This window comes from Clinocottus analis, unplaced genomic scaffold (genome assembly GCF_023055335.1).
Source record: "Clinocottus analis isolate CAN_PGR_092001 unplaced genomic scaffold, fCliAna1.0.p SCAF_4, whole genome shotgun sequence".
Taxonomy (NCBI): Eukaryota; Metazoa; Chordata; class Actinopteri; order Perciformes; family Cottidae; genus Clinocottus; species Clinocottus analis.
The window spans coordinates 24014411-24036123 of NW_027176153.1; the positions used below are offsets into that span (position 1 = coordinate 24014411).

A 21713-nucleotide genomic window follows, 5' to 3' on the forward strand; every position below is an offset into this window, starting at 1 on the left:
GGAGGATCCCTTCCTCAGGATGGACAGAAGTAACAGATGTCATGTGAGCAGAATGAGCATCGTTATTTAGTAATTTAGTTGTTTTATGGAGGGGAGAAAATGATGTTTCATTCATGACATTCAAAACAGCAGTTTGGATCCTGAGCTGTGCTCACAACTCAAACATGAACAGAAATACTTGATTGATCTGTTTTTTAAGTGATCTGACTTGATTTGTATAAGATTACCACATGCGCACACATTGAGGGATTCCCCCCCCCCCACACACACACACTACATTTGTCATTGCTGTCAGCTGAAAGTGTCTTAGACAAACATGTTTGATAAAAATGCTCCTGCTCTACTGTTTTTTTTTTTTTGTTGAGAGGAGACTTGGCATGGCTTTCCACTGCGTACGTGCAGCTCGGTGCGAACACAAGCATCCAATCCTCCGCCTCCTGTTGTCACAGCAGTCGCTGTGCCCACCGACTTAATCCCTTCAACTGTGGACGAGCAGGCCGACGAGGAAGTGGACGGCACCTGAGTCTGCAGTTATCAGTTTTCCCAAGTGTACCGGCGCTCCCTCACAGCCCATAATCTTAGGCTGTAAAGCTGCACAGTATCCCCTCACCATCTCCTCGCATCTCCTTTTTTCCAACCACACCAATTAATTTTGTACCTCCTTTCAATTGCCAGAGCTAGCTGTTGTAGCAACGCCCCTCTAAGGTTGCCTGCGTCCTTCCTTCCTCTGGAAAGAGTTGTCAATAATCCCAACGTCACACACTCTGCTCTCGAAGGAAAGTTCACCACTTTCCCATCGAGTTGTTATGGTTGCAGCCTCCGACCAGCCTCGCCGCGGCACCATCGCGGTCGCCTCCGGTTCTCTGAACTGAGCAGCGTGAGAAAAGAGGAAACTACGGATAACTTAATCCGAGGAAAGTCAACGGGCCGGCCGATGTGGCAGATTAGACCTGCGTCACACAAGACGACCGGAGCAAAGCCTAATTAATACTCCAAGAAAGTCCCACTGATTTAGGATTAGCGTTGGAGCGCAGTTTTCCTGTTCTCTTTGTTGTGTGTCTCCATTCCTGCTGCAGCTCTTATGTGTGGTAGCATTTTGTAGGAGGCAGTCACGGCCCAGATGTAATAATTGCACCAACTACTTGCTTGCCTGCCTGCACATATTTAGCTTGTGCACTCATTGCTCGTCGCCAGTGTCTTCCACAAGCTGCTATAGCTTGATAACGCTGAATCCTAATAATAGCATTTTTTGGGGGAAGTGGCTTCTGAGGGAGGGAAAAGGTGTCGCTGTTGCCGACTTAGCCACTTTCTTGCCTTTCTTTGAGCTATTGCCGCTAGCTACTTTCATTGGTAAAGAGTTGGCAAGTCTGGGCTGGATTTCTTCGATTGGATCCTTTTTTTAATCTAGCATACTCTTGCTATGTTCTCAAGATTGTCAACTTCCAAACTCTCATCTGCTATTCAGTAGAGTAGAATTATATGGTCAATCATGGCCTTAATTTAAATAATTAATAATAAGAGTATTCTCAGTCTATGTTCTTCCCCCTGCTGCTAATTTGTATGTTTTAATTTAGTTTTGTTATAGTATGTAATATATGCTGTTTTCTTATGCGAGATCTGCTTTTACATTTACTTCCAGCAGTGAAACCTGATAGCGGTCTGCGGCCTTTCTGTCTTGAGTTTGCATTTTCTTCCTCATTCTGAATGTTGAAGGAAAGAAATCAACACTCTTGTTTTGAGGTTTGGGTTGTGTGTGGACATTGTGTCTCAAACCTCGTGGGCAGATGAATACATTAATCATGGGGACCCTCGCAGCTATATGGACATGGAAAATATAATGTGCGCCTCCCTCATTTTGCACCTGGAGTCGTGCATGGTATTCATTAAACCTAACAAAGTACTGTACTCATTTTATTGAGCGGCAGACTCAACGTTTTTGATTCTCTGGTGTCACACTCTTGCAATGATCTACAGGTGGAGGCAACTTCTAGCACGTTAACATTGATGCAAACGATGCTGGAATCCCTTGCAAGCGTTTTATGTGAAAGGAAATGTGTTCAACAAGTTTGTTAGAGCTCAAGATGCACACAACATGTGTTGCATTTTATATCAAGTTCACACATCTGCATTGCCCTTTTTTTTCTTGAGTCAATAAGCATGTTTACATTTGCTGACATCGTCTTCACTTGGTCACTTCACATGTTCCCGGAGTATGAAGGTAGATTTGTGTCTTTTTTACCCGAGCAAATTTCTTGTTTGTAAGTAAATTATCTCCAAATCTTTACTCTCAATAAAAAAATATTTTCCCTCCAAAAAAAAAAATTGATCTCCAAAAATTTTGTATCTAAAAAAAAAGTCTCAAAAAAAAATTTGGAGCAAATTTTTTTTTTTTTAGAGGATTTTTTTTTGAGAGCAATTTTTTTTTTAGATCAAATTTTTTCCTTTCAAAAAAAAAAAAATTTTGCTCTCAAATTTTTTTTCTCGCAAATTGCTCTAAAAAAAAAAAAACCTGCACTCTCAATCCAAAAAGTTACAAGTCAAGTTTTTTGGGACGTAGTTGAATGAGGCGGGAGTTTCTATTGTCAACACGCAGCCTCCATGTTGTCTTACCTCAGTGTCCTCATGTGACCTCCTGTTAGTGTGTGAGTGGGCCAGAGCCCAGAGAGTCGACCAATAGAAACTCATCCAGCAGCGCAGGCCCCGCCCACAACTCAACTTGTGATTTTTGGGATTGAGAGCAAAGGTTTTCTTTTTGAGAGCAAAGTTGTTGATTTTCTTGGAGAGCGTTTTTTTTTCTGAGCATTTTTTTTTTTTTTTTTTAAGAGCAAATTTTTTTTAGAGCATTTTTTTTTTTTTTTTTTTTTTTTTAAGAGATTTTTTTTTTTGAGAGCGTTTTTTTTAATTTTTTTTTAGAGACTTTTTTTTTGGAGAGAAAATATTTTTTAATTGAGAGCAAAGATTTGGAGATATTATATAACAAGAAATTTGCTCGGGTAAAAAAGACAAACCTACCTTCATACTGGAGGCCAGTAACTGACTACATCATGAGCTGCTGCAATATTAAACCAGGTCTTAAATACTCACAGATTGTTTGCCTTCATGTTAGTAACTCTGGACCTCTGAAAGCCTAGTAGAGGCAGATTTAAGCTTTAAGTAAAGCTTTTACTTAGATTTAAGTAAAAGCTGTATTTGTAAGGTGTTGTCTCATAGTAATTACTTGGCTTGTTATAAAACACATTCCTCATCTCCTTGAATACTGCACTTTATACGTATTGTATGAATGTTTTATTCTTTATATGTCTTGCCATCTTTTCATGGTATCTCCGCTCTGGTGCTATTTAGCTCTTAACCCCAAGAGTAAAATATTCAACCTTCCTTTAAATCTGTAGAGCTTTACAACTTTTGTGTAAATACATCTGCACCGGTGGCAGACAGTACGGTAAATTAATTTGGGCAACACCGTCCCAACATAATGGTGATAACACATGAAGTATATTAAAAGCCATTGAGTGATGAGGTGTCAGTGAAGGTCAACAATGTGGATCCTTTTGGTTTTTTACAGAAACCTCAGAGGGTACAATTGATTGACCTCAACCTGCACAGTAACAACTTGTGTTCATTGTTTCATGGCGTTGTTTCGTAAACAACTTGCATAGTATTCATCTGTTCTTGCCAGCATCTCATACCTGATCACTGTCACAATATTAAAGTAGTCACTTTGCCGTCTTGCAGGATTTTAAACACAGTGCTGCTGCAGGTGAGGAAGTTGCCGTAAGGCACGCTGCATGCATCAAGACAAATACCGTCTTGTCTGCTAACGATAATAACTTGTTCACCTCACTTCACCTCACTTACTGTGCCAGTAAGTGTAATTACAGGTCGTGTTTGGATTTCTGCATATTGTTTTGGTGCTAAATGTCTCTTTGAAGCTCAGTTAAACAAGGTCAATCCCACAGCAAAAACACCGGAGACGTTACACGCTTGATCAAGAAAGTTAATTAAAGCTTTGTTAACAGTGAGTGATTTGTTTTGGATGTACAATTTTTTAAAATGACAACCAAGTTTGTTTCGCATATTAAAATTAAATGCATTCGAGGAATTTTGTGTTGAGTTTGAACATGTGAGCAATTATACGGTTTAAAAAATATCTGAACTTTTGAATGAATAAACAGCCGTGAGTTGTCGCGGTTTTGTTGAGGTGATATATTGCTCAGAAGAACAAGTTCATTTCATGTGTTTCAATGTAATGTAAACAACGTCATGACGTGTTTTAGGCATTTTGACAGTGTTTGGCAATCGACACGAGTAGATGCATTCAGTACTGACATCACCAGTTTGATGCTAGCGCATTTAAAAAAACAGCAATGGAAGAGTGGCTGTAACCAGCTGGAAAGTCCGGATATTCATCTTGGTAGTATTTCTGCACAAAAAAAGTGACCGATAGACTGATTTAGCTTCTGGAGGGCATCCAACCCAAGTGAGAGAATCACAGCCTCTGGAGAAAACCAGCTCATATACGTACTTCCCCACAATTTAAAGTGGCATGTTTTGCCCGCATAACTCACATTTTAATGTCCTTATTACAGTTTTTTTAAGCACAGAAATTTAAGAAAGTGAAGAAGAAACATGCAGCACCAGGAGATGAAAACAATGCACGTACACAAAGACCACGAGCCAAAATAATTAGAATTACACAAACAAGCAAATCCAAGAAAACACAACATGTAGTGAAAATAATAGAAAATGCAATAAAGACAGAAGTTAGTAGCTGAGTTTTATGGACTCGACAGCTGTTGCGTGATGTCTAATCAGTTCACAGTTTGGTTGACAAGTGTTTTACCGCATAATAAAGAGGAGGTCTCCTAATTTCAGTTTCACCTTTCTTTAAGTTCCCCCCATTAGATGTGACAGGAAATTGGCAGGACCGTGCTCTGGGTGTTACATCTGTTTCCCAGGCAGCAGCGCAACACAACACGGCCTTGCACACCACCATTTCCATTCGAGACACCCGAATTATAGTGAGTGAGAGGCAGAAAGAGGGAGATTGTCAGCTATCTCAATGAGGCATGCTTTGCTCAAGGCTACGTCTCTATTGTTTCTGTCCTCTCGTCGTCTCCTTCCATTACCCAGCAGCAACAAAAATAAAAGTGCGATTGAACGCTCGCCGCACTGAAACTTTCTTCTTCGTCTCCCTAAAAAAAGTACGATAGATGTCCGGGCATGGACAGCTTGGACAGCTGAAGGCGGTGCAGCAAACTCAAGGGTGCACATGAAAGGGCAGTGTGTAATAAAGAAGGTGGAGGCTAACGCTGCTACTCCGTCAAGCTGTCAGCGCTACCACGGAGCCCCACGCTATCATTAACTGCACCCCCTGAATAAATATTATCTCATTTTGGAGATTAAAAAAAGCACTTTTTGGATAGAACAAGACAAAAGGTATCTACAATACGCGTCTGATGGATGAATCCAGATGTTGAACTCATGCAGCTGCAGGAACAGGTGAAAAAGCGAAGAGTTTAAAAAGTGGACCACCTTTTAAATGATTAAAAGCAGCATATGAAAACATTCAGCATGCCTTGAGCAGCTCGTGTCCCTGAGCAAGACACTTAACCCTACATTTCTCCCGTAGCTGCAATGGTTGAAAATACTGATGTTGCTACCCTGTGGTATGAATGAGTGAATGATGTCATGTAGTGTTAAAGCACTTTGAGGTCGGCTCCATTTACCATTAGCATTTACTGCTAGTTAATGATGTGCTAACGTACTCTGCTAATGTTAGCTCCACACGTTTTAGAAAAGTATACATCCATCTTACCTCTCCAGGTAACACATAGCACTATTATGCAACATTCGACCATAACAAGCTGCTGTTAACCGCAGTATTTCTGGAGCTAAATGTAGAGACTGACAACTAGTAGCTGGTGGGATTAAATAGATAAAGACAAACGCTTTGATGTAGTAAGTAAAGCCACTTCAGCGTCTCTACTGTTCTTCATAAGGTGTGATCATACTGGCTGCATTACAAGATTATTGGCACAATATTGGTTAAAAAACAATCAGCAAAATTGTATTTTTTTTCTTGCCGTACATCTTGCAATATGAAAAAATACCAAAATGTTCACCCAACATTTTTTTTACCTACACTTTTAAAGTTGCATTATGTAGTACCAATAATAACAAAAGGACATGATCAAGCAAAAGATGAAAAAATTAAACATTTTATTTCTTTGTAGTCCTTTCTATAACGTTGTGAGAGACTTATAATAACAATCAGGGCCTGTCAACACTTTTACAATTAATATTGAAGATGAGGAATTATCCGAAGTGATTATATTTTATTTTGTTTGCCGTCTGACATCTTGAGCGACGTAGTTTAATATCGGACCAGTTTCATTGTCCCCATTAAGATACAAAAACATGAGATGACAAGGGCCAATTTTAACTTAATCGTGTGTGTGTGTCTGCGTGTATATATAATATGTCTGTTCTCAGCAACCAGTTTAAACTTTTAATGAGCTCACAGACTGAAATTCAACTTTTTGACAGCCTCAGAGTTATTTCCAGTTTGATGCATCACCAAGCAACAGCGACAATAACAAAAAGGGAAAATAGTAATAACTTAATTGAGACACTTGACTGTTTTATGTAGATGTTGAATAGCTGTTTCCACCAGGTGTGTCCTTCAAGTAGCTGGTATGTGAACCACACACACACATGCACACACGCACACACACTAAGGATTAATACAAAGTAATGTTGTCCACCCCCACCATGTCTGTCATGCTAGCCTTTCACACTGGAGGCGTGTTCTTCATTACGCACATGCTCATACACTCACATTCATGCAGGAAAACACTGCGCAGCCTAAAGGCTTTGTGGTTGCCTAGCTGCCCACCTTCTCACCTGTACCCACCCATCTCCACCTGTTCAGATGCTTAAGACCAAAATGGAGCTGAAAGTAATTGCATTATCGGCGTATTCTGTACATGCAATCTCCCAAAGCGGCTGTTGGTACTTGCAGAAGAGTTACTTTGGGCGGCTCCGCGAGGGTTTGACTGGGTTTGGAAGTGTCAATCTGTCACGGTGCCCACTCACTTAGGACAACGGTTGCAAAAGCTAGTTGCGTGGTTAAGTCTCCTGCATCTGGAACAACATTGGGGCCGAGGATCCTGCCCAAGCTTGATCTGCTATGCCGTCAATCTTTTGTTCTCTACCTCGACTTTTCCCCCACTTACATAACTACTGCCCTTTGGGCCCGATCGCCTGACTACCCAAATAAAGTCAACAAAGGTCAGGAACATTAAATAACCGTAGAAACTTTTCGGCTCAGGTATGATGGAAACAATTGTTTTTGTACGACGTATTTTTAGCTGTTTTGAATGACCCTTTCAAGACAAAGAGAGGGGCAAGACCCATTACCTGTTGTCCAGTTGGCTTCAAATTTTACTTTTAAGAGCCATAACTAAACCCAATTTGAACACAGAAAGCTGCACAGCTGCCCACAAAAACATGTCCTCTCTGAAGCGGCGGCAGATTTTGACCGAGGGGGCTGAAATTCGGGATGGTGGTCAAGTGTGTGAGTAAATTAACGAGTGGATGCATGCCGGTACGGAGTTAAATTTGCGCTTTTTAGATTCAGTATGACGCCTGACTTCCTGATGGTATCAGATATTTTTTGTAATACAATCACAGAAAAGAAGATAGTCCTTATAACTCCAGAACTTGTCTGGGAGTCATCACTTTTTAAAGGTTTCTTCAGTATCAAAGTAATCCCGTGATAGTCGGCGGTCTCAACATCCATGGGTACACTGCAAACAGGAATTGCTTGTCGCCAGTTCACCCAGTTTTTCAATGAGGATACACAAAGTCCTTCATGATTAAAGGACCATGCATGTCTGTTTGTAATTTAATAGAAATACAGCCTGCACCAATGGTGGGCCTCCCTGCAGCCGTGCCACCAGGTGGCTCATGCATTGGGAGCTTGAGCTGGATTTGTTTTTGGAAAGTTATACAAATTGTCAAGACGCAGCAATTTCTTTCCCGACGTTGGAATACAGTGAGGGTCGGTGGTTTCAGGTGATAATAACGTCGTTAGAGGCACGCAAACTATAAAAAGCTTGGCCGTTTCCAAATGTGGAGGGTTGAATGAGCCTTGACGTTGGAATTCATTGGTCAATAAATCCGGTGGGAGCGAGAGTCTGTATCTGTTTGTTTGTTTGTTTGATTGAACCCTTTTTTGTGTGTTTAACCCTCGTCCTTCTTTCTCCCTCCCACCCCCACCACTCTATTTGTACCCCTCCTCTCTAGCTCCTGGAGTATGTTGGCAAAGGAAAGAGCATCATGGACGTGGGTTTGGCTCAGGCCCGCCAGCCACTCACCACCCGCTGCCACTACTATGAAGTGGAGATTGTTGACGCTGGGGAGAAGTGCTACATTGCCCTGGGCCTGGCAAGAAGGGTGAGCTTTCTAAGAAAAAAAAAACTACTTTTGACAACTACATACACACACTAAATTCAACAGACAAGCTTTTTTTTTTGGCCCTTTCCCCCATTTCACCACACTATTACACACGAGGCAGTGCAGCAGGGATGTCGCCTGCAGGAACGCTTTGCCCGTTCGCCGACTCGTCCGTTCTTTCCTCTCTGGTCGCCGTACTTCAACAAGTCGTTGAGCTCACAACATGCTAATGATGGAAAACTTTGACCAAAAAACCTGAATTAGGAATAAGGCGGGGGTAATTAGCGTTTGCAAAAATGTTCTTCAGGCACTATCTCGGAGGCGAAGTCCTAATGGAGGAGAAGCAGCGCTCCTGTCTTTTTGAATTGCATTTTAAATATGGGATCCCCCCTCAACATAAATGTAAAGCCAACATAAATGTGGTGAAACATAGTGGTACTGTCAAAAGCTTTATTTTCTCTCTCACTATCCAGCATTTGTTTTCGATATAATGGCCTACTGTTGGGTAGATTAAACACCTCCAAGAGGAAAATACAATTAGAGACACCTCTCAATTTGAGCCCTTATTTCTTTTTCCAAAGAATGCACATGCGGTTCCCATTTCAGCATGAGCACTGCAACTCTGCAAGTGACTATTACCATGTAGAACAGCTTTGAGGAGTTGAACAGACAAAACCTGTAGATGTTTGGGAACTGATGCACATTAAAGTCTTAATGAACTAAAGTAAATGGGGGGGCTGCGTTCACAAACTCGCAAAACATATACAGAAGAGTCAAAGTCTCAATGCATCTTTGCTAAAAACCTTACCATTTAATGCACTTCCAAATAAGCAATGTCCTGCTTGCGCAGGTGCTCCTATGCATGCGAGTGCTGTTTATGCAAGTGTTTAAAATAGCAGTGAGCCTTCGAATGGATAAATGAGACTTTGATTATGCTGCACAAGGTTATTGAGAGTCTGTAAACGGTTGTTTTGATGTAGTTTTGCAGCCCAATTTACTTAAATTCATCACGACTTTTCTCTGCTTTTGGATTCTCCGTTTGCTGTGGAGGCATGCAGAAAAAACAAAACATTTTCTGTAAGATTACAAGGTGACTAATGGTCATTTTAGGGGTGAGGTTTTCCTTTTAATGCAGAGTGAATACAACAAGGATTGATGTGTCAAGACAGTTTAATTCAACAGCTGCGAGGATGTAAAGTACAGGCAGTAATAGTTGAGGATCTTGCGAAGGCTGCTTTGAATCCTTTTCGCTAAGCTCATAAAGGGTAGGATTAAACTTGTATAAACGTCTGCTTTCTGATTGATAGATTCTCTCATAAAAACATATCTGCGTTACATTTTTACCTAATATTCTTCTTCTGACTCAGGAAGCATTTCTTTGACAGTATGGAGGGTCATGATTTGTGAGTTTTTTACGCCCTGAAAGTTTAGCCTCGAAAGTGTTATGAATGTGAAATATTAGCGGCTGCCAAAAGCCGAGGCCTGTGGAGAGCTGCCAGCACTGTCTCTCTCTCCAGGGTCAAAGCTCTGCTCCTTTTTAATAACAAAAATAACAGATGAAACTTGTATCACATCTCTCAAGGTCTCACAGGCAATTTGTATAAAACTCAAAGAGAGGGACGCACTCTGAATGGCGTTAAGACAAAGCAATAAACTTGCACCTACGCTGCATGTGTGCGCTCTACCTGCAGGTTTCCATCACAATCTATGTCCTTTTAGAAACTAGGTAAATCTGAGCATCCTTTTTTTGTGATTGGTCTCATTAGTGGCGGCTCCTCAAAGTCACTGATGTCCACCGGTCAACATTGAAACGAAAACAAAACACACAATAAATCCGTAACGCCTGTCGTATTGCCATCTTCACAGTTTTGTTTCTCGCCAAACCACCTGGCAAATATTTCCCACAATTCACCCTTGAAGTCAAACTTTTTTTGAGGGAAAAATAAACCCTAATGATTGAGCTACTGTGCATATTTTTCCTTTTCTTTTAAAGAAAAAGAAAAAAAGAAGGATAAAACTGTTTTGGACATATTTGTGGAAAAAGCTTCGTAGCTTCTGGGTGGGCATTTCCCTTGTTGCTAGAAGACACACTACCAATTCCTGTGGTGCACTACTGACAGGATCACATCCTTTTTGTACATCCTGTGAGTGTGGATAGAAAAACATACCCTTTTTCAACTACCTTGCATAACATTTATTATTGACTTTTAGCGATTACAACACTAAACATCTGGGAGAACCGTCATGCTGTTGTGGTTGTATTTGCACGAAAAGAAGCTATCTAGTAAGGAAAACTAAGTTGGTGCTAGTTAGCCTAGCTGACTAAGATTCCCACCAGAGTTTACTTTTAGTTCATGTTATTTAAACATGCTCCTACACACTCGAAAGCAAATTCACAAAGACTAGATTGCAGCCGTCGATAGCACCATGAAATACACGTCACTTGCACCTGCTAACTGCCCGGCCCTCAAACTTCACAAACGATGTCGGGCTAATGATATTACAGCGCAAAACACAACCCATAAGTTTTGCAGCTGAGTGCAATTTGCCCTTTTCTTCGCATCTGATTACAGTTATCCATGTGGCAAAGAGTGAATGTTGCTCTCGCGCCAAGAACACAGTCGGCAGAACAATGGCAGAGTCTGAGAGCTTCGGGTCCTTTTGGCAAGCGATTTAAACAGACAAAGGGAAACCATATTCGGGGATTTAATATGCCGCGTTGGGGCGATCCCAAATAGTCAACTATTCAACGATTTCCATCTAAAGAGCCCGATTCGCCTGCCAATATCATAGCAGATGCAGTGCAGTAGCAGAAAAATGTGGTTATGGAACAAGGGAATCTAGACATGTGGGTGCTGAATGTATGATTTTTTAATAGAATGGTTTTATTTTAGTATAAATATCAGCCTATTAATTATACTGTTAACAAAGTAACATAAAATAAGTCATGCATTATCACCTAATCTCCTTTGTGTGCATAAATAAAACAATTAAGTTCCACTATTAACATTTGCATGATCATCAGAATTAATAAGCAATCATTTAACCAAATATATGTCTATTACCCAGATTGTGGTAACTGCAAATTAACGAAAAGCTACCAGCGACAGGTAACATTCAGCACTATGTGCGTTCCTAAAGGAGGAAACACGAAAAAATCAACCATCCATGTCGCTGGTGACGTTTTCCCCCCAACCAACACAGATATTGCCCCATTCAAAGCATAGTACCAACATTGGTAGTGGGACCCAGTTTGTGCAGGAAGACTTGAATGTTTCATTTTTGGAAATTGCAATTGTTTTATAAATTACTTATATATAATTCAGTTTGACTTTAAGCTATGTAATCACATTGTACTCTTAATCTGTATGTTTATTTTCTGTGCATTAAGAGAACAAAATGCCAGAATATCCTCTAATGGACCTAAAAGAAAAAGAGTACATGTGTACACACATGCTCTCAGTTAAACACACACACACACACACACACACACACACACGATGCTCCCATGGGTAAGAAAGAAGTTGAGTGGTGATAACTCCAGTTGCATTACCTCCTCAGAGTTCCTCTCTCCTTTCTTTTTGCTCAGCTTCTTTTCTCCTCGGCATCTGGGATTTATTATAAAGACATTAAGCTTAAGTCCAAGAGAGGTGATAAAGCAGCGAAGGGAAGGGCTCGGCTAATGACTGTTTACTCAACAGCAGTTGCAAGTTTGCACGCCGGTCTTTTCACGTCGCATCCCAAATGCTAAGACGGCCTAAACACAAACACAAATCCACTCGTTATTTGCCCCACGGAGTGCCAGAGTCTGGTTTGTTGTGGTTCTTGACTTCAGGCTCAACTTTCCCTCTTTGCAAACTCGCTCTGTTGCCGTCTAAACATCCACAGCAGCTGCTCACAAGAAAAGGTAACAGGTCCCCCAGATGGCCACGCTTGCTCTGGTTATCCCATATTTTACATCCGGCAACAGCAGCAGTACAAAGTGTTCAACTATCCAGGAACATTTCTCAACATCTACTCCGTGGATTGGCTCCTCAAGTCTCAAACCAACACTGTGCTACCCATACTAGCATACTAGCATACTACTGTACGGCTTAGTATGCAACAACAACAAAAATGCATAAAGCATAGTATGTCAAATGCATCATACCAAAAATACCTGGTTGCATTTTGCAGTATTATGACCCACAATCCTTTATGCAGCAGATACAGGATCAAAAGGGTCAAAGTCAAGATGTTTTGACAAAGTAGTAAGTCCCAAGAACATGTAATATTGCATGCAACAGTATGTACTTTGTCTGGCGCGGCTGTAAGTACTAAAAGTAAAAAGAAAGTGTGTGTGATTTGGAACTTAGTGTTGGTTTGCCCAAACATTGTCTCATTACCCTGCACTTCGTACAAAGATCCAATAGAGAAAATAAGAGGAATTTTGCGATTTGAGACGTTAAAATCAAATTGGCTGTTTGAAAAAAAAAAAAAAAAGAAAGGTGGAAGTACATTTTTGAATTCCCCAAGCCGCTGTTGACAGTTTCCTGTCCAAGAGGGAAGTCAGAGGAATTTGTGCGATGTGATAACTGTGAATGTTTTGTGTGTGTGAGGTGAACGTGTTGTTCAGTGTGTTCGTAATCTAAGATCCGTTTTGACCCCCCCACTGCAAGTCCTAGACCTGGCGTGACCTCCGTCTTCTCTCATTCCTCTAAAAAAGATAAGGGCATCTGTGAATGTATAGCATGCATATGTGCGTGGTAGCGCAGTTGTTTTTCATCCGGTACACAAGCGGTTGCTAGGCTGTGGGGGACAAAGAGAGATCTAAGCTTAGTTATGGGGTGGAAGAAGTACGTAGGAGTGGTTGGAGGCATGGGGTAAGGGGGGGGGGGAGGGGGAGAAAGTCGGAAGGTAAAAAAAAACAAAAAAACAAGGGAAGCTATTCAGGACATGTAGAACACAGGAAAAAAAGATGGAAAACCCTCATGTCCTGAAAAACAAACAAAATCCTGCAAAAAGAAAAAGATCGTAACCCTGTGTTTGGGGGAGGAGGGAGGGTGGAGGGGGGGAGTCTGAGAAGTCTTGAGATGAAGAGTCGTACTTGTGGTTCGGCCGCAATCAGTGTCTGAAAGAGGCTGATTGTTTTCTCAGATCACCAATGACCTTCTGTCTCTGATGACTGTGTGCATTGACTCTCTGTTCGTTGTACAAAAATACATTCATAAAAACCAAGCGCACACTTACACACCAGCGAGATGCATAACTGCTCTGGAGAGACTGAAAATTGCTGCGTTTCCTCTGTCCCGGTATGACCCGGGTCCTGGGAACAGCTCTGCTCTCTCTTCCTCCTGTGATGCAGCACAGTCCCATTAACGTTGCTGCTGCTGCTCCTGTGGACCTGTACACTCCCAACAGGGTCAATTTAGGATAAAACCAAAGACTGGTCACTGTGCCAATGTTTGTGATTTGAAGCTGCAAAACACACACAGCCAGCACAATACTAATGTTCAAGGTGTCGCTTTTATTTTTGAAGAAAATGATCTCCAACTACTTTCAATATCAAATTATTATGTTTTTCGTCTCTTTTTTTTGTTTTGCTAAACATTTGCATGGAATTAAACTGGGCATCTTTGGACTTTTGGTCAGATAAAGCAATATTTTTCAAGACAATGGATTAAAAAAAACATGCAACTTTTATTATTTTCTGACATTTCATATACCAAACATTGAATCTATTCATAGAGAAAGTAATTAGTATATTAATGCTGTCCTGTTCCCCGTTGACATCAGGACAGCAGGAAGTGTCTACATCTTCCGTTGCAAACTTAAAAACTACATCTTTTTCGACTCCACCTTGAAGAACGACAGTAGCAGCAGCACTTAGATGCTCTTAGTGACAGAACTTTGTAGTTTGACTTTATTGAAGACATGATACTCTCTTGATTCTTGTTGCTGTGAGTTCATACTCACGGTTGAATTCACTTATTCTGAGTTGCTTTGGATAAAAGCGTCAGCTACATGACATGTAATGTAATTGCTAATGAAAGTTATTGTAGTTGCAGCGTGTTTGGTTTCACTTCCTGTAGTTTTGCCCCATATACGTTGCAGGTTTTGTGTCATCTGATTCTTCTAATCGGTCTGCATAAAGCTCAACGATTACTCCCTTTTCCTCCATTTATTCAATCCCGCACAACACACTTTATCAGATTTACGCATCGGTATAAAGAAAACACTTCCATATGCACTCGCATCCATAAAAAAAGTGACGAACAAGCCGAAACACGGCGCGTTGTCTTCCCCTCAGACTCTTTCTGTCACGAAGGATTTAGCCCGATGACACGAGGTTATACAAACAGACCTGCATTAGTTCCCTACACAGTGTCTGCTCAACCCCTATAGCCGAGGTTGTGTGGGCACGTACAAACATACTACTTTCTCCCCTTACCAACACACACACACACAGACAGAGTCACACATCTGTGGCACTTCATATTGTGAGGTTGCTCTGTGATATGCCAGCGTGATAGCTGCAGCAGATGATCGGTATCTGCCTCCACACGGTTCCCCACTCGGCCCGCACCTTTCCGCTCTTTCTCTTTTCCAGACTTGTTTACTCTGCCACCGTGTGGAAATGCAGGCTCCTCTGTTGACACCGCTGTTAGCAGCTGTGGATCTGATGCCGCAGGGCTTTTGCTCCGCCACACCGACCCAACGCCAGTGTTTGTTGTTCTAAGAAGCAGCTTGCATGTCAATGAAGGCTTCTGGGCGGTGTGGGGGGATGGGTGGGTGGGTGGGTCGGGGGGGGGGGTGCAGCGACCATGTTTCAAGAGCTTTACAGTCCGCGATAGTGGACCAGATGGTGAACATGGTGCTCCCTTTAACACATTCCATTATATGTTGATAGAGAAGGAGTGTAGGTGTAATTTAGTGGCGCCACCACTGATTGAAAAACAGAAATCACAGCATTAACTGTTGCAATTTCCAAACCACAATAGGTTGGAATGTTTCTTTTATCAGAGCAAAAGCGCTTCCAAATCCCACAAAACAATATGCTCCGTGCTTTACAGAATTTATGGCTGAAAAAAAATATATATTATTCACACTGAGAAGAGTCTGAAGATAGAAATCTTATTTTTTTACACCATCAAATAGTATTTCAGATATTAAGACATCCCGTATGAAAATATTCAGCTCCTATGTACCACAATGAATGCTAACTATTTGGTTAAAAAAAACAGACAAGCATAAACGATATCATGATCTTTCTCACTGTTAAAAAACAATATAACAGCTGCAGTTTGTAAAATTAATTTTAAGGCTAAAAGGTAGTTTGTTGAAAGTTGAATGTTCCCTCTCCGCCTTTAGTTTAAACTACGTGTGGATATCTACTGCTCTGCACGTTGTTACACAAATCTATAGTGTTGGAGCGATATAATTAGCTATAAGAGCTATATGTTTAGCTATAGGAGCTATATGTTTAGCTATAGGAGATATATGTTTAGCTATAGGAGATATATGTTTAGCTATAGGAGATATATGTTTAGCTATTGGAGGTATATGTTTAGCTATTGGAGCTACATGTTTAGCTATTGGAGCTACATGTTTAGTTATAGGAGCTTTATGTTTAGTTATAGGAGCTTTATGTTTAGCTATAGGAGCTTTATGTCTCGCTATAGGAGCTTTATGTTTAGCGGTTTCAATTTCTGGGAAAAGGTTCCAAACTAAGCGTCATTGTGTTTAAAGATATAACCACATGACACTTCCTGACATTAGTGTTGCTATGACTTAAATATTGTGGTAATTAATTAATACAAACAATACATTCTTGATTTTAGAGGTAAGATGCCGACTGTAATGAGCACATTTGTGATTTATTTGTCGCTAGCTAAGTGAATCAGCCAACATGCACTCGAACGTTCACCAGTTTGTTAAAAATGCTCCAAGTAGAAGCCGTTAAAATAAAGGAACAACGTCACTCTATTATTGCAGCGTGGAGAATATTTAGTCCAAGTAAGTATGAGAAGGAAAAAAGTACAATCAGACTATTTGGTTTCAACATAATGACTTTTTGGCCTCTTAGCTGAGATTCTAGTTTGTATTGTCGAACGGTGTGTTTTCACATTTAACATTTTAAGAGAAAAGGTTCTTGAACATTTAAGGGCTTCTTCAGTGGTCCTTGAGCCTAAACCCTGAACTCTGAGTTGACTAAACCTGAGATGGGAAAGATGTTTTGTTTCTAGAACAGCTGATCATAGTTTGTTCACTCTGAGAAAAAAAAGCAATCATCTATGCAGCTCCAATACGACAACACATCCTCCTGTGTAACAAACTCATATCCATAGTTTTAGTTAGCGCTCTTTCTGCAACTGAACACCCAGAGTTTCCCACATCTAAAGGGTCTTTTATACTCGTGTTTTACGCAGAGACGCAAGCACGCAAGACCCTCAAGACCCCTTTGCATCGTCCCGTCAGCCATCTTGCGTGTGTCGCCCAAAATGTCTGACTATCCGACAAAGCTACGCGAGCCGTTCGCAGCCCGGAAGCCTGTGATTAGTCTGCTAACCACGTCCTTTCTAAGTCTCGCATTTCCGGGTTTGACAGCATAATACCGCCGGTTTCAAAGAGCCGTAGCAGGAACACGAACAATGGATCCCGTTGAAGAACGTTTTGGCTGAAGAGGTCCAGCAAATATGAGCATTTATATAACCTGTCTTTGACGGAGTATAATGATACGCAGATGGAGGTGAATTCCTGGAGGGAGATATCGATGAACGTCGACTCTAAACGGTTGTTGCGATCGGAAAAGGCGGGAACCATAAACCAAAACAAATCCGTTGACGCAACTGCGTGGCCAGCCGCAGTTGCAAGAGTATATAGCGTCCTTTAGGGTTAACTAACTCAAGGGTTTTCACTAAAACTGCTTTCTGAACGAGGGCCCTGATCAGAGTCTGTGGATCATCAATCAAGAGGGTCAAAATAGCCAGACGTTCCTCTCCTCCTCGCGGAGATTCAGCCCACATGTCAGTCAGCCAGAGGAATCCTCGGCTTGTGGTCGAGACGAAGGGGGAAGAGGAGCAGACTTGGCGGATCAAGGGGTTTTGGGCTTTGGAGGAGTCGCTGCATTCCTCCATGTCTCCCTGTCTTTCCCTGCTGATGTCTCACTCGGTCCTTCCCGCTCGATCCATCTCTATTTCCTGTTCCTCGAGACCCATCGGGGCTGTCAGACAGGATCGTTGATGTTTCCCTGATGTCCTGTCCTCAAAATGCTGCAGACAGACCAAGCTGTCTGTCTGCAGTGTTATATTACTAATTTCTGCCAGCAGATGTGAGTCGTAACAATTTCGGCGGGCCTATTTTGTTTTTTCAGTAATGTATTGCCTCTTCAGTCATCAGTGGATGTTCTTTTATTTGGATTATAGCATTTTTTCCCAGACTGACCCCCTTTTTGCTGGACATCATCCTGGTCATATTTGGGATTCTTGAGACGAGATGAATATAAAACGTTGGCTTTTTTTTTTGTGCCTAGCTAAAAATAAATGCTGTCGGGAAAGTTCATCTGAGAGAGAATGTGAACAAGAGAGCGTTGAGAAGATGTAGCCCACTGAGAGGTGAAAGAAAAGCGTCATTTCGTTGCCCTTTCTAATCCTCCTTCCTTTTTTGTTCAGTAATGTGTTTCTACGGTTGTGTAGGTGCAGCTCAGACGACAGATAGAAATCTCAGGTAATTACCTCTGAGTCACACTGTGATCTTATCCCAAGGTTGGCCCACTGGTTATTGTTTTTGGCACGGTGAAACCTGGAGCAATGCATGCATATTGTACATGCAGAAAGACCGACAGAGATGGAGAGAGAGAGTGACAAACACATCGTTAAGCACCGAGTCTCCAACCACCTGTTTTTCTGCAATTTGTACGTAAAGAAACGCCCAAAAAGATTGAAATATGGCAAATGCAATGTATTTGGAATGGACATTTTTGGAAATGGAAACAGATTTAGCTAATTAATGATGAGGTACATGAAACATGAGATTTCAACATCCATTCAAGCTTGAAATGAAACATAGCGTCAGATGCAAACAGCCCACACGAACATCTGATGTCGCCGTCCTCACATTCATACATCAAACAAACAGAGTTGTCATATTTCCGTCCAGTTTTCTACATTGTTCCTCACAGAGTGAAACGTCCTCTTCTTCTGCAATGGTCTACGTTTTTTTCCAGACTTGGTGCCACCTACTGTTACTCTTGATTAACCAACTCATAACGTAGTGAATGGAAACAGCTTTCATTTGCCTTTTTTTTTTCCACGGATGTTCTCAATATTTTGTTCAAATTTGATCCACTGGCTACTGACCAACATCTAAAATAGATTGGGAAAGGACTCCTTACTTTTAAGAACATGTTTCGTAACATGAATCATAACATCAACATCTGGGGGTCAGACCTTTCTCCATTGACAAAACAACACTTATTTAATATACTCTCTCACCTGTAATGCTAGTTTATGAGTAGTTTATTTCATTTTATCACTATTGTCATCTCTTTTGTTTGTATTGTTGTTACTTCCATTGCTTGTCTTTACCATGTAAAGTACCACGAGTACCTTTTTTAAAGCACTATACGAATAAAATGTATTATCACTAAGACATTAAACCTGCTGCTTATCAATTTAGGGTTGATTACGAGTAGCCAGTCGTGAGTCACAATCCTCAGCTGATTTTTTATTTTATTTTATCAACATGTGATGAGCGACCAGTGACCAGATCCACTCTTCAAAGTACCTTATCTTAAGTGCAAGTACCTTACAGTTGTCCTTAGGTGCAAGTACCTTACAGTTGTCCTTAAGTGCAAGTACTTTATAATTGTACTTAAGTGCAAGTACCTTATAATTGTACTTAAGTGCAAGTACCTTATAATTGTACTTAAGTGCAAGTACCTTATAATTGTCCTTAGGTGCAAGTACCTTACAGTTGTACTTAAGTGCAAGTACCTTATAATTGTACTTAAGTGCAAGTACCTTCACATTTTTACTTAAGTGCAAGTACCTTAAAATGTTGCTTAAGTACAGGTACTCGACTAAATGTAAACTACTGGTCTTTATCATGAAACACTTTTTGTAAAGGTAAGATAATCCTTTATTAGTGACGCAGTGGAGAAATTGACCAACATAAAGATCTATATGTCATTTTAAATAGTTTCCTTGTCTCCCTGTTAAAGTTTTTTTTATGCCTCCGCGTTGGCCAGAAGCATTGTGTGTTCAGGTTGTGTGTTCAGGTTGTGTGTGCGTTTGTTTGCATCTCATTCTCGTAAACGTGATATCTCAGGAACAGCTGGACTCTGGGATGAACTGATTATATTTTAGTCGTTCAAGGTCACTGTGACCTCAAACATTCTTGTCCGTAGCTCAAGAATTGGTGTCAACGCTACACAAATGTTATTAATTAATTATGTAATGCCATTTCAGCCAGATGTGGATGTAAACTGCAGCTCGACTGGCTGCATAACGAGGGTCTAAAGATAGAGGGCTGACTTTTTTTTGCACAGATTGCAAAGACCATTTGGGCAAATTTGTGATATTAAGCTACATGAATGAAGATTGACTTGACTTGACTTGCACAGTTGGACTCAAATCGTATTCATAACTGTGAAAACATGAATTTCTGACCCGTGTAACTGTGTGTCTCTGCAGGATTACCCCAGGAACAGACACCCGGGATGGAGCCGAGGGTCGGTGGCTTACCACGCCGGTGAGATTTCAAGCCCATTCCCTCTCTTCCTCTTCTTCTCTCCGAAAGCATGTTGTTTGTTATTAACTTTTTACGAGTGTGGCATTCCCCCTGGAGTGTTGTTTGGATGACATCAACAAACCTGATCCACTTTTTAAAGCATCTATCTGTTGCTTTTAGATGCAAACATCACAGTGCAACCGCCTCACCTGGATGTTATGGTGCCGGGCACAAAGAGAGATCAGGGAGGATTGCAGGCAGATTAAAAAAAAAAAAGCCCAGAAAGCTGATAAAACAGACGGTGACAGCATCAGAAGAAGGAGAACGATCTTATCTCGGCCTCTTTCTGTAGAAGTTCGGTCACGTCGATATCTCTCGAAGCCACAAACCCCCCTCCTCTTGCTTCGAGTAAGAAAAAAAACGCGACAAAAAGTTTAGATATCTTTATCTTTCGATGCTTCCACAAACACGTGAAGTCTTGGTTGTTTGCGATGACAGGATCTGTACAGGCATCTGCACAAAAAAACGCCCACAGCTCCCATTCCAGGTCTCTGCAGCCGTCTTTATCAGCACTAAGACGTTTTACTATCAAACGCTGCTGCCGCGATACGAGGATAGCGGCGAGCTGGGTAGCGGGTTGTTATTACGCCGCACAAGCTACAGTTCGTAGCCGGCTCTTTATCGGACACAGTCGAGATTCTGTCAGTCCTTATCGGACCGAGTTAGCCGGCTTTCTATCCACCCATTGTTAATTTTTCACACGCCACACATCTCACTCTCCGTTGTATGTTCTTCCATCGGGCAGTGAGCACGAGGAGGTTTACATACTGCCTTTGAGCTGGCCTCCAAATCAGCTATCAAAACACCTTTTTTTTTATCCTTCACTCTGCACATTCCTTTCATATTTGGAGCCGATGTTTATAGTCTAAACACCGTAATACTAAATCCACATATCCCTTTTGCAGGTTCCATTTATACTTAGGATGCATTAATAGTAATAACAGTGGACGCTGCGCGTCCTGCCGGGTCTGCGGGGACGATACCTCGATGCTGAGTGACAGACGAGGCCGGTCACTCACGGGCGCTCGCCGTGCCGGTCCCAGAGGTCCAGCGCTGTGCGGTCGGCCCGGGGTTTGGCAAGCCACGCGTCGGACGCCACAGAAATGTGCACGCCCCGGCGCAGCGTCCATTAATCTTATTTGTTAGAGACTAAAATGATGTATGTGGTTTTTCCACGCTGTGTGTACGAGGTTTGCCTTCTCCATGCTCGGGTTAAGCTGCGTGGCTCCGATCCAGCTACTTAAAATCAACAGCCGGGGCCTCTTCGTCATGTCTCCCCCCCTCCTCCCTCCTCCTTTGCGTTCTCCAGATTTTCAGCAAACAGATCAGGAACCTCAAGAATTGCAAGCAGACGCTCTTTGGCAGAGCGACAGCAGCTTCAATGTATACACAGTATTGTATGCACCAGGTCGTATAACCGCAGCAGAAATTGCTTAAAGAAAGGAATGACTTTGTTACCTTGGTTTTTTCCTGCTCAGAGCCAACCA

At 41.6% G+C, this 21713-nt stretch overlaps 1 protein-coding gene across 4 annotated transcripts in view; it reads left to right on the plus strand.

Moving 5' to 3' along the window:
* LOC137800729 (SPRY domain-containing protein 3-like) overlaps nucleotides 1–21713 on the plus strand; it is a 44474-nt gene that overhangs the window by 13044 nt on the left and 9717 nt on the right. For all 4 annotated transcript variants that reach the window (XM_068598050.1, XM_068598051.1, XM_068598052.1 and 1 more), the window contains exons 7-8: nucleotides 8308–8457; nucleotides 20130–20187. In XM_068598050.1, the coding sequence (XP_068454151.1) occupies nucleotides 8308–8457; nucleotides 20130–20187 (208 nt within the window). The remainder of the gene's footprint in view (nucleotides 1–8307; nucleotides 8458–20129; nucleotides 20188–21713) is intronic.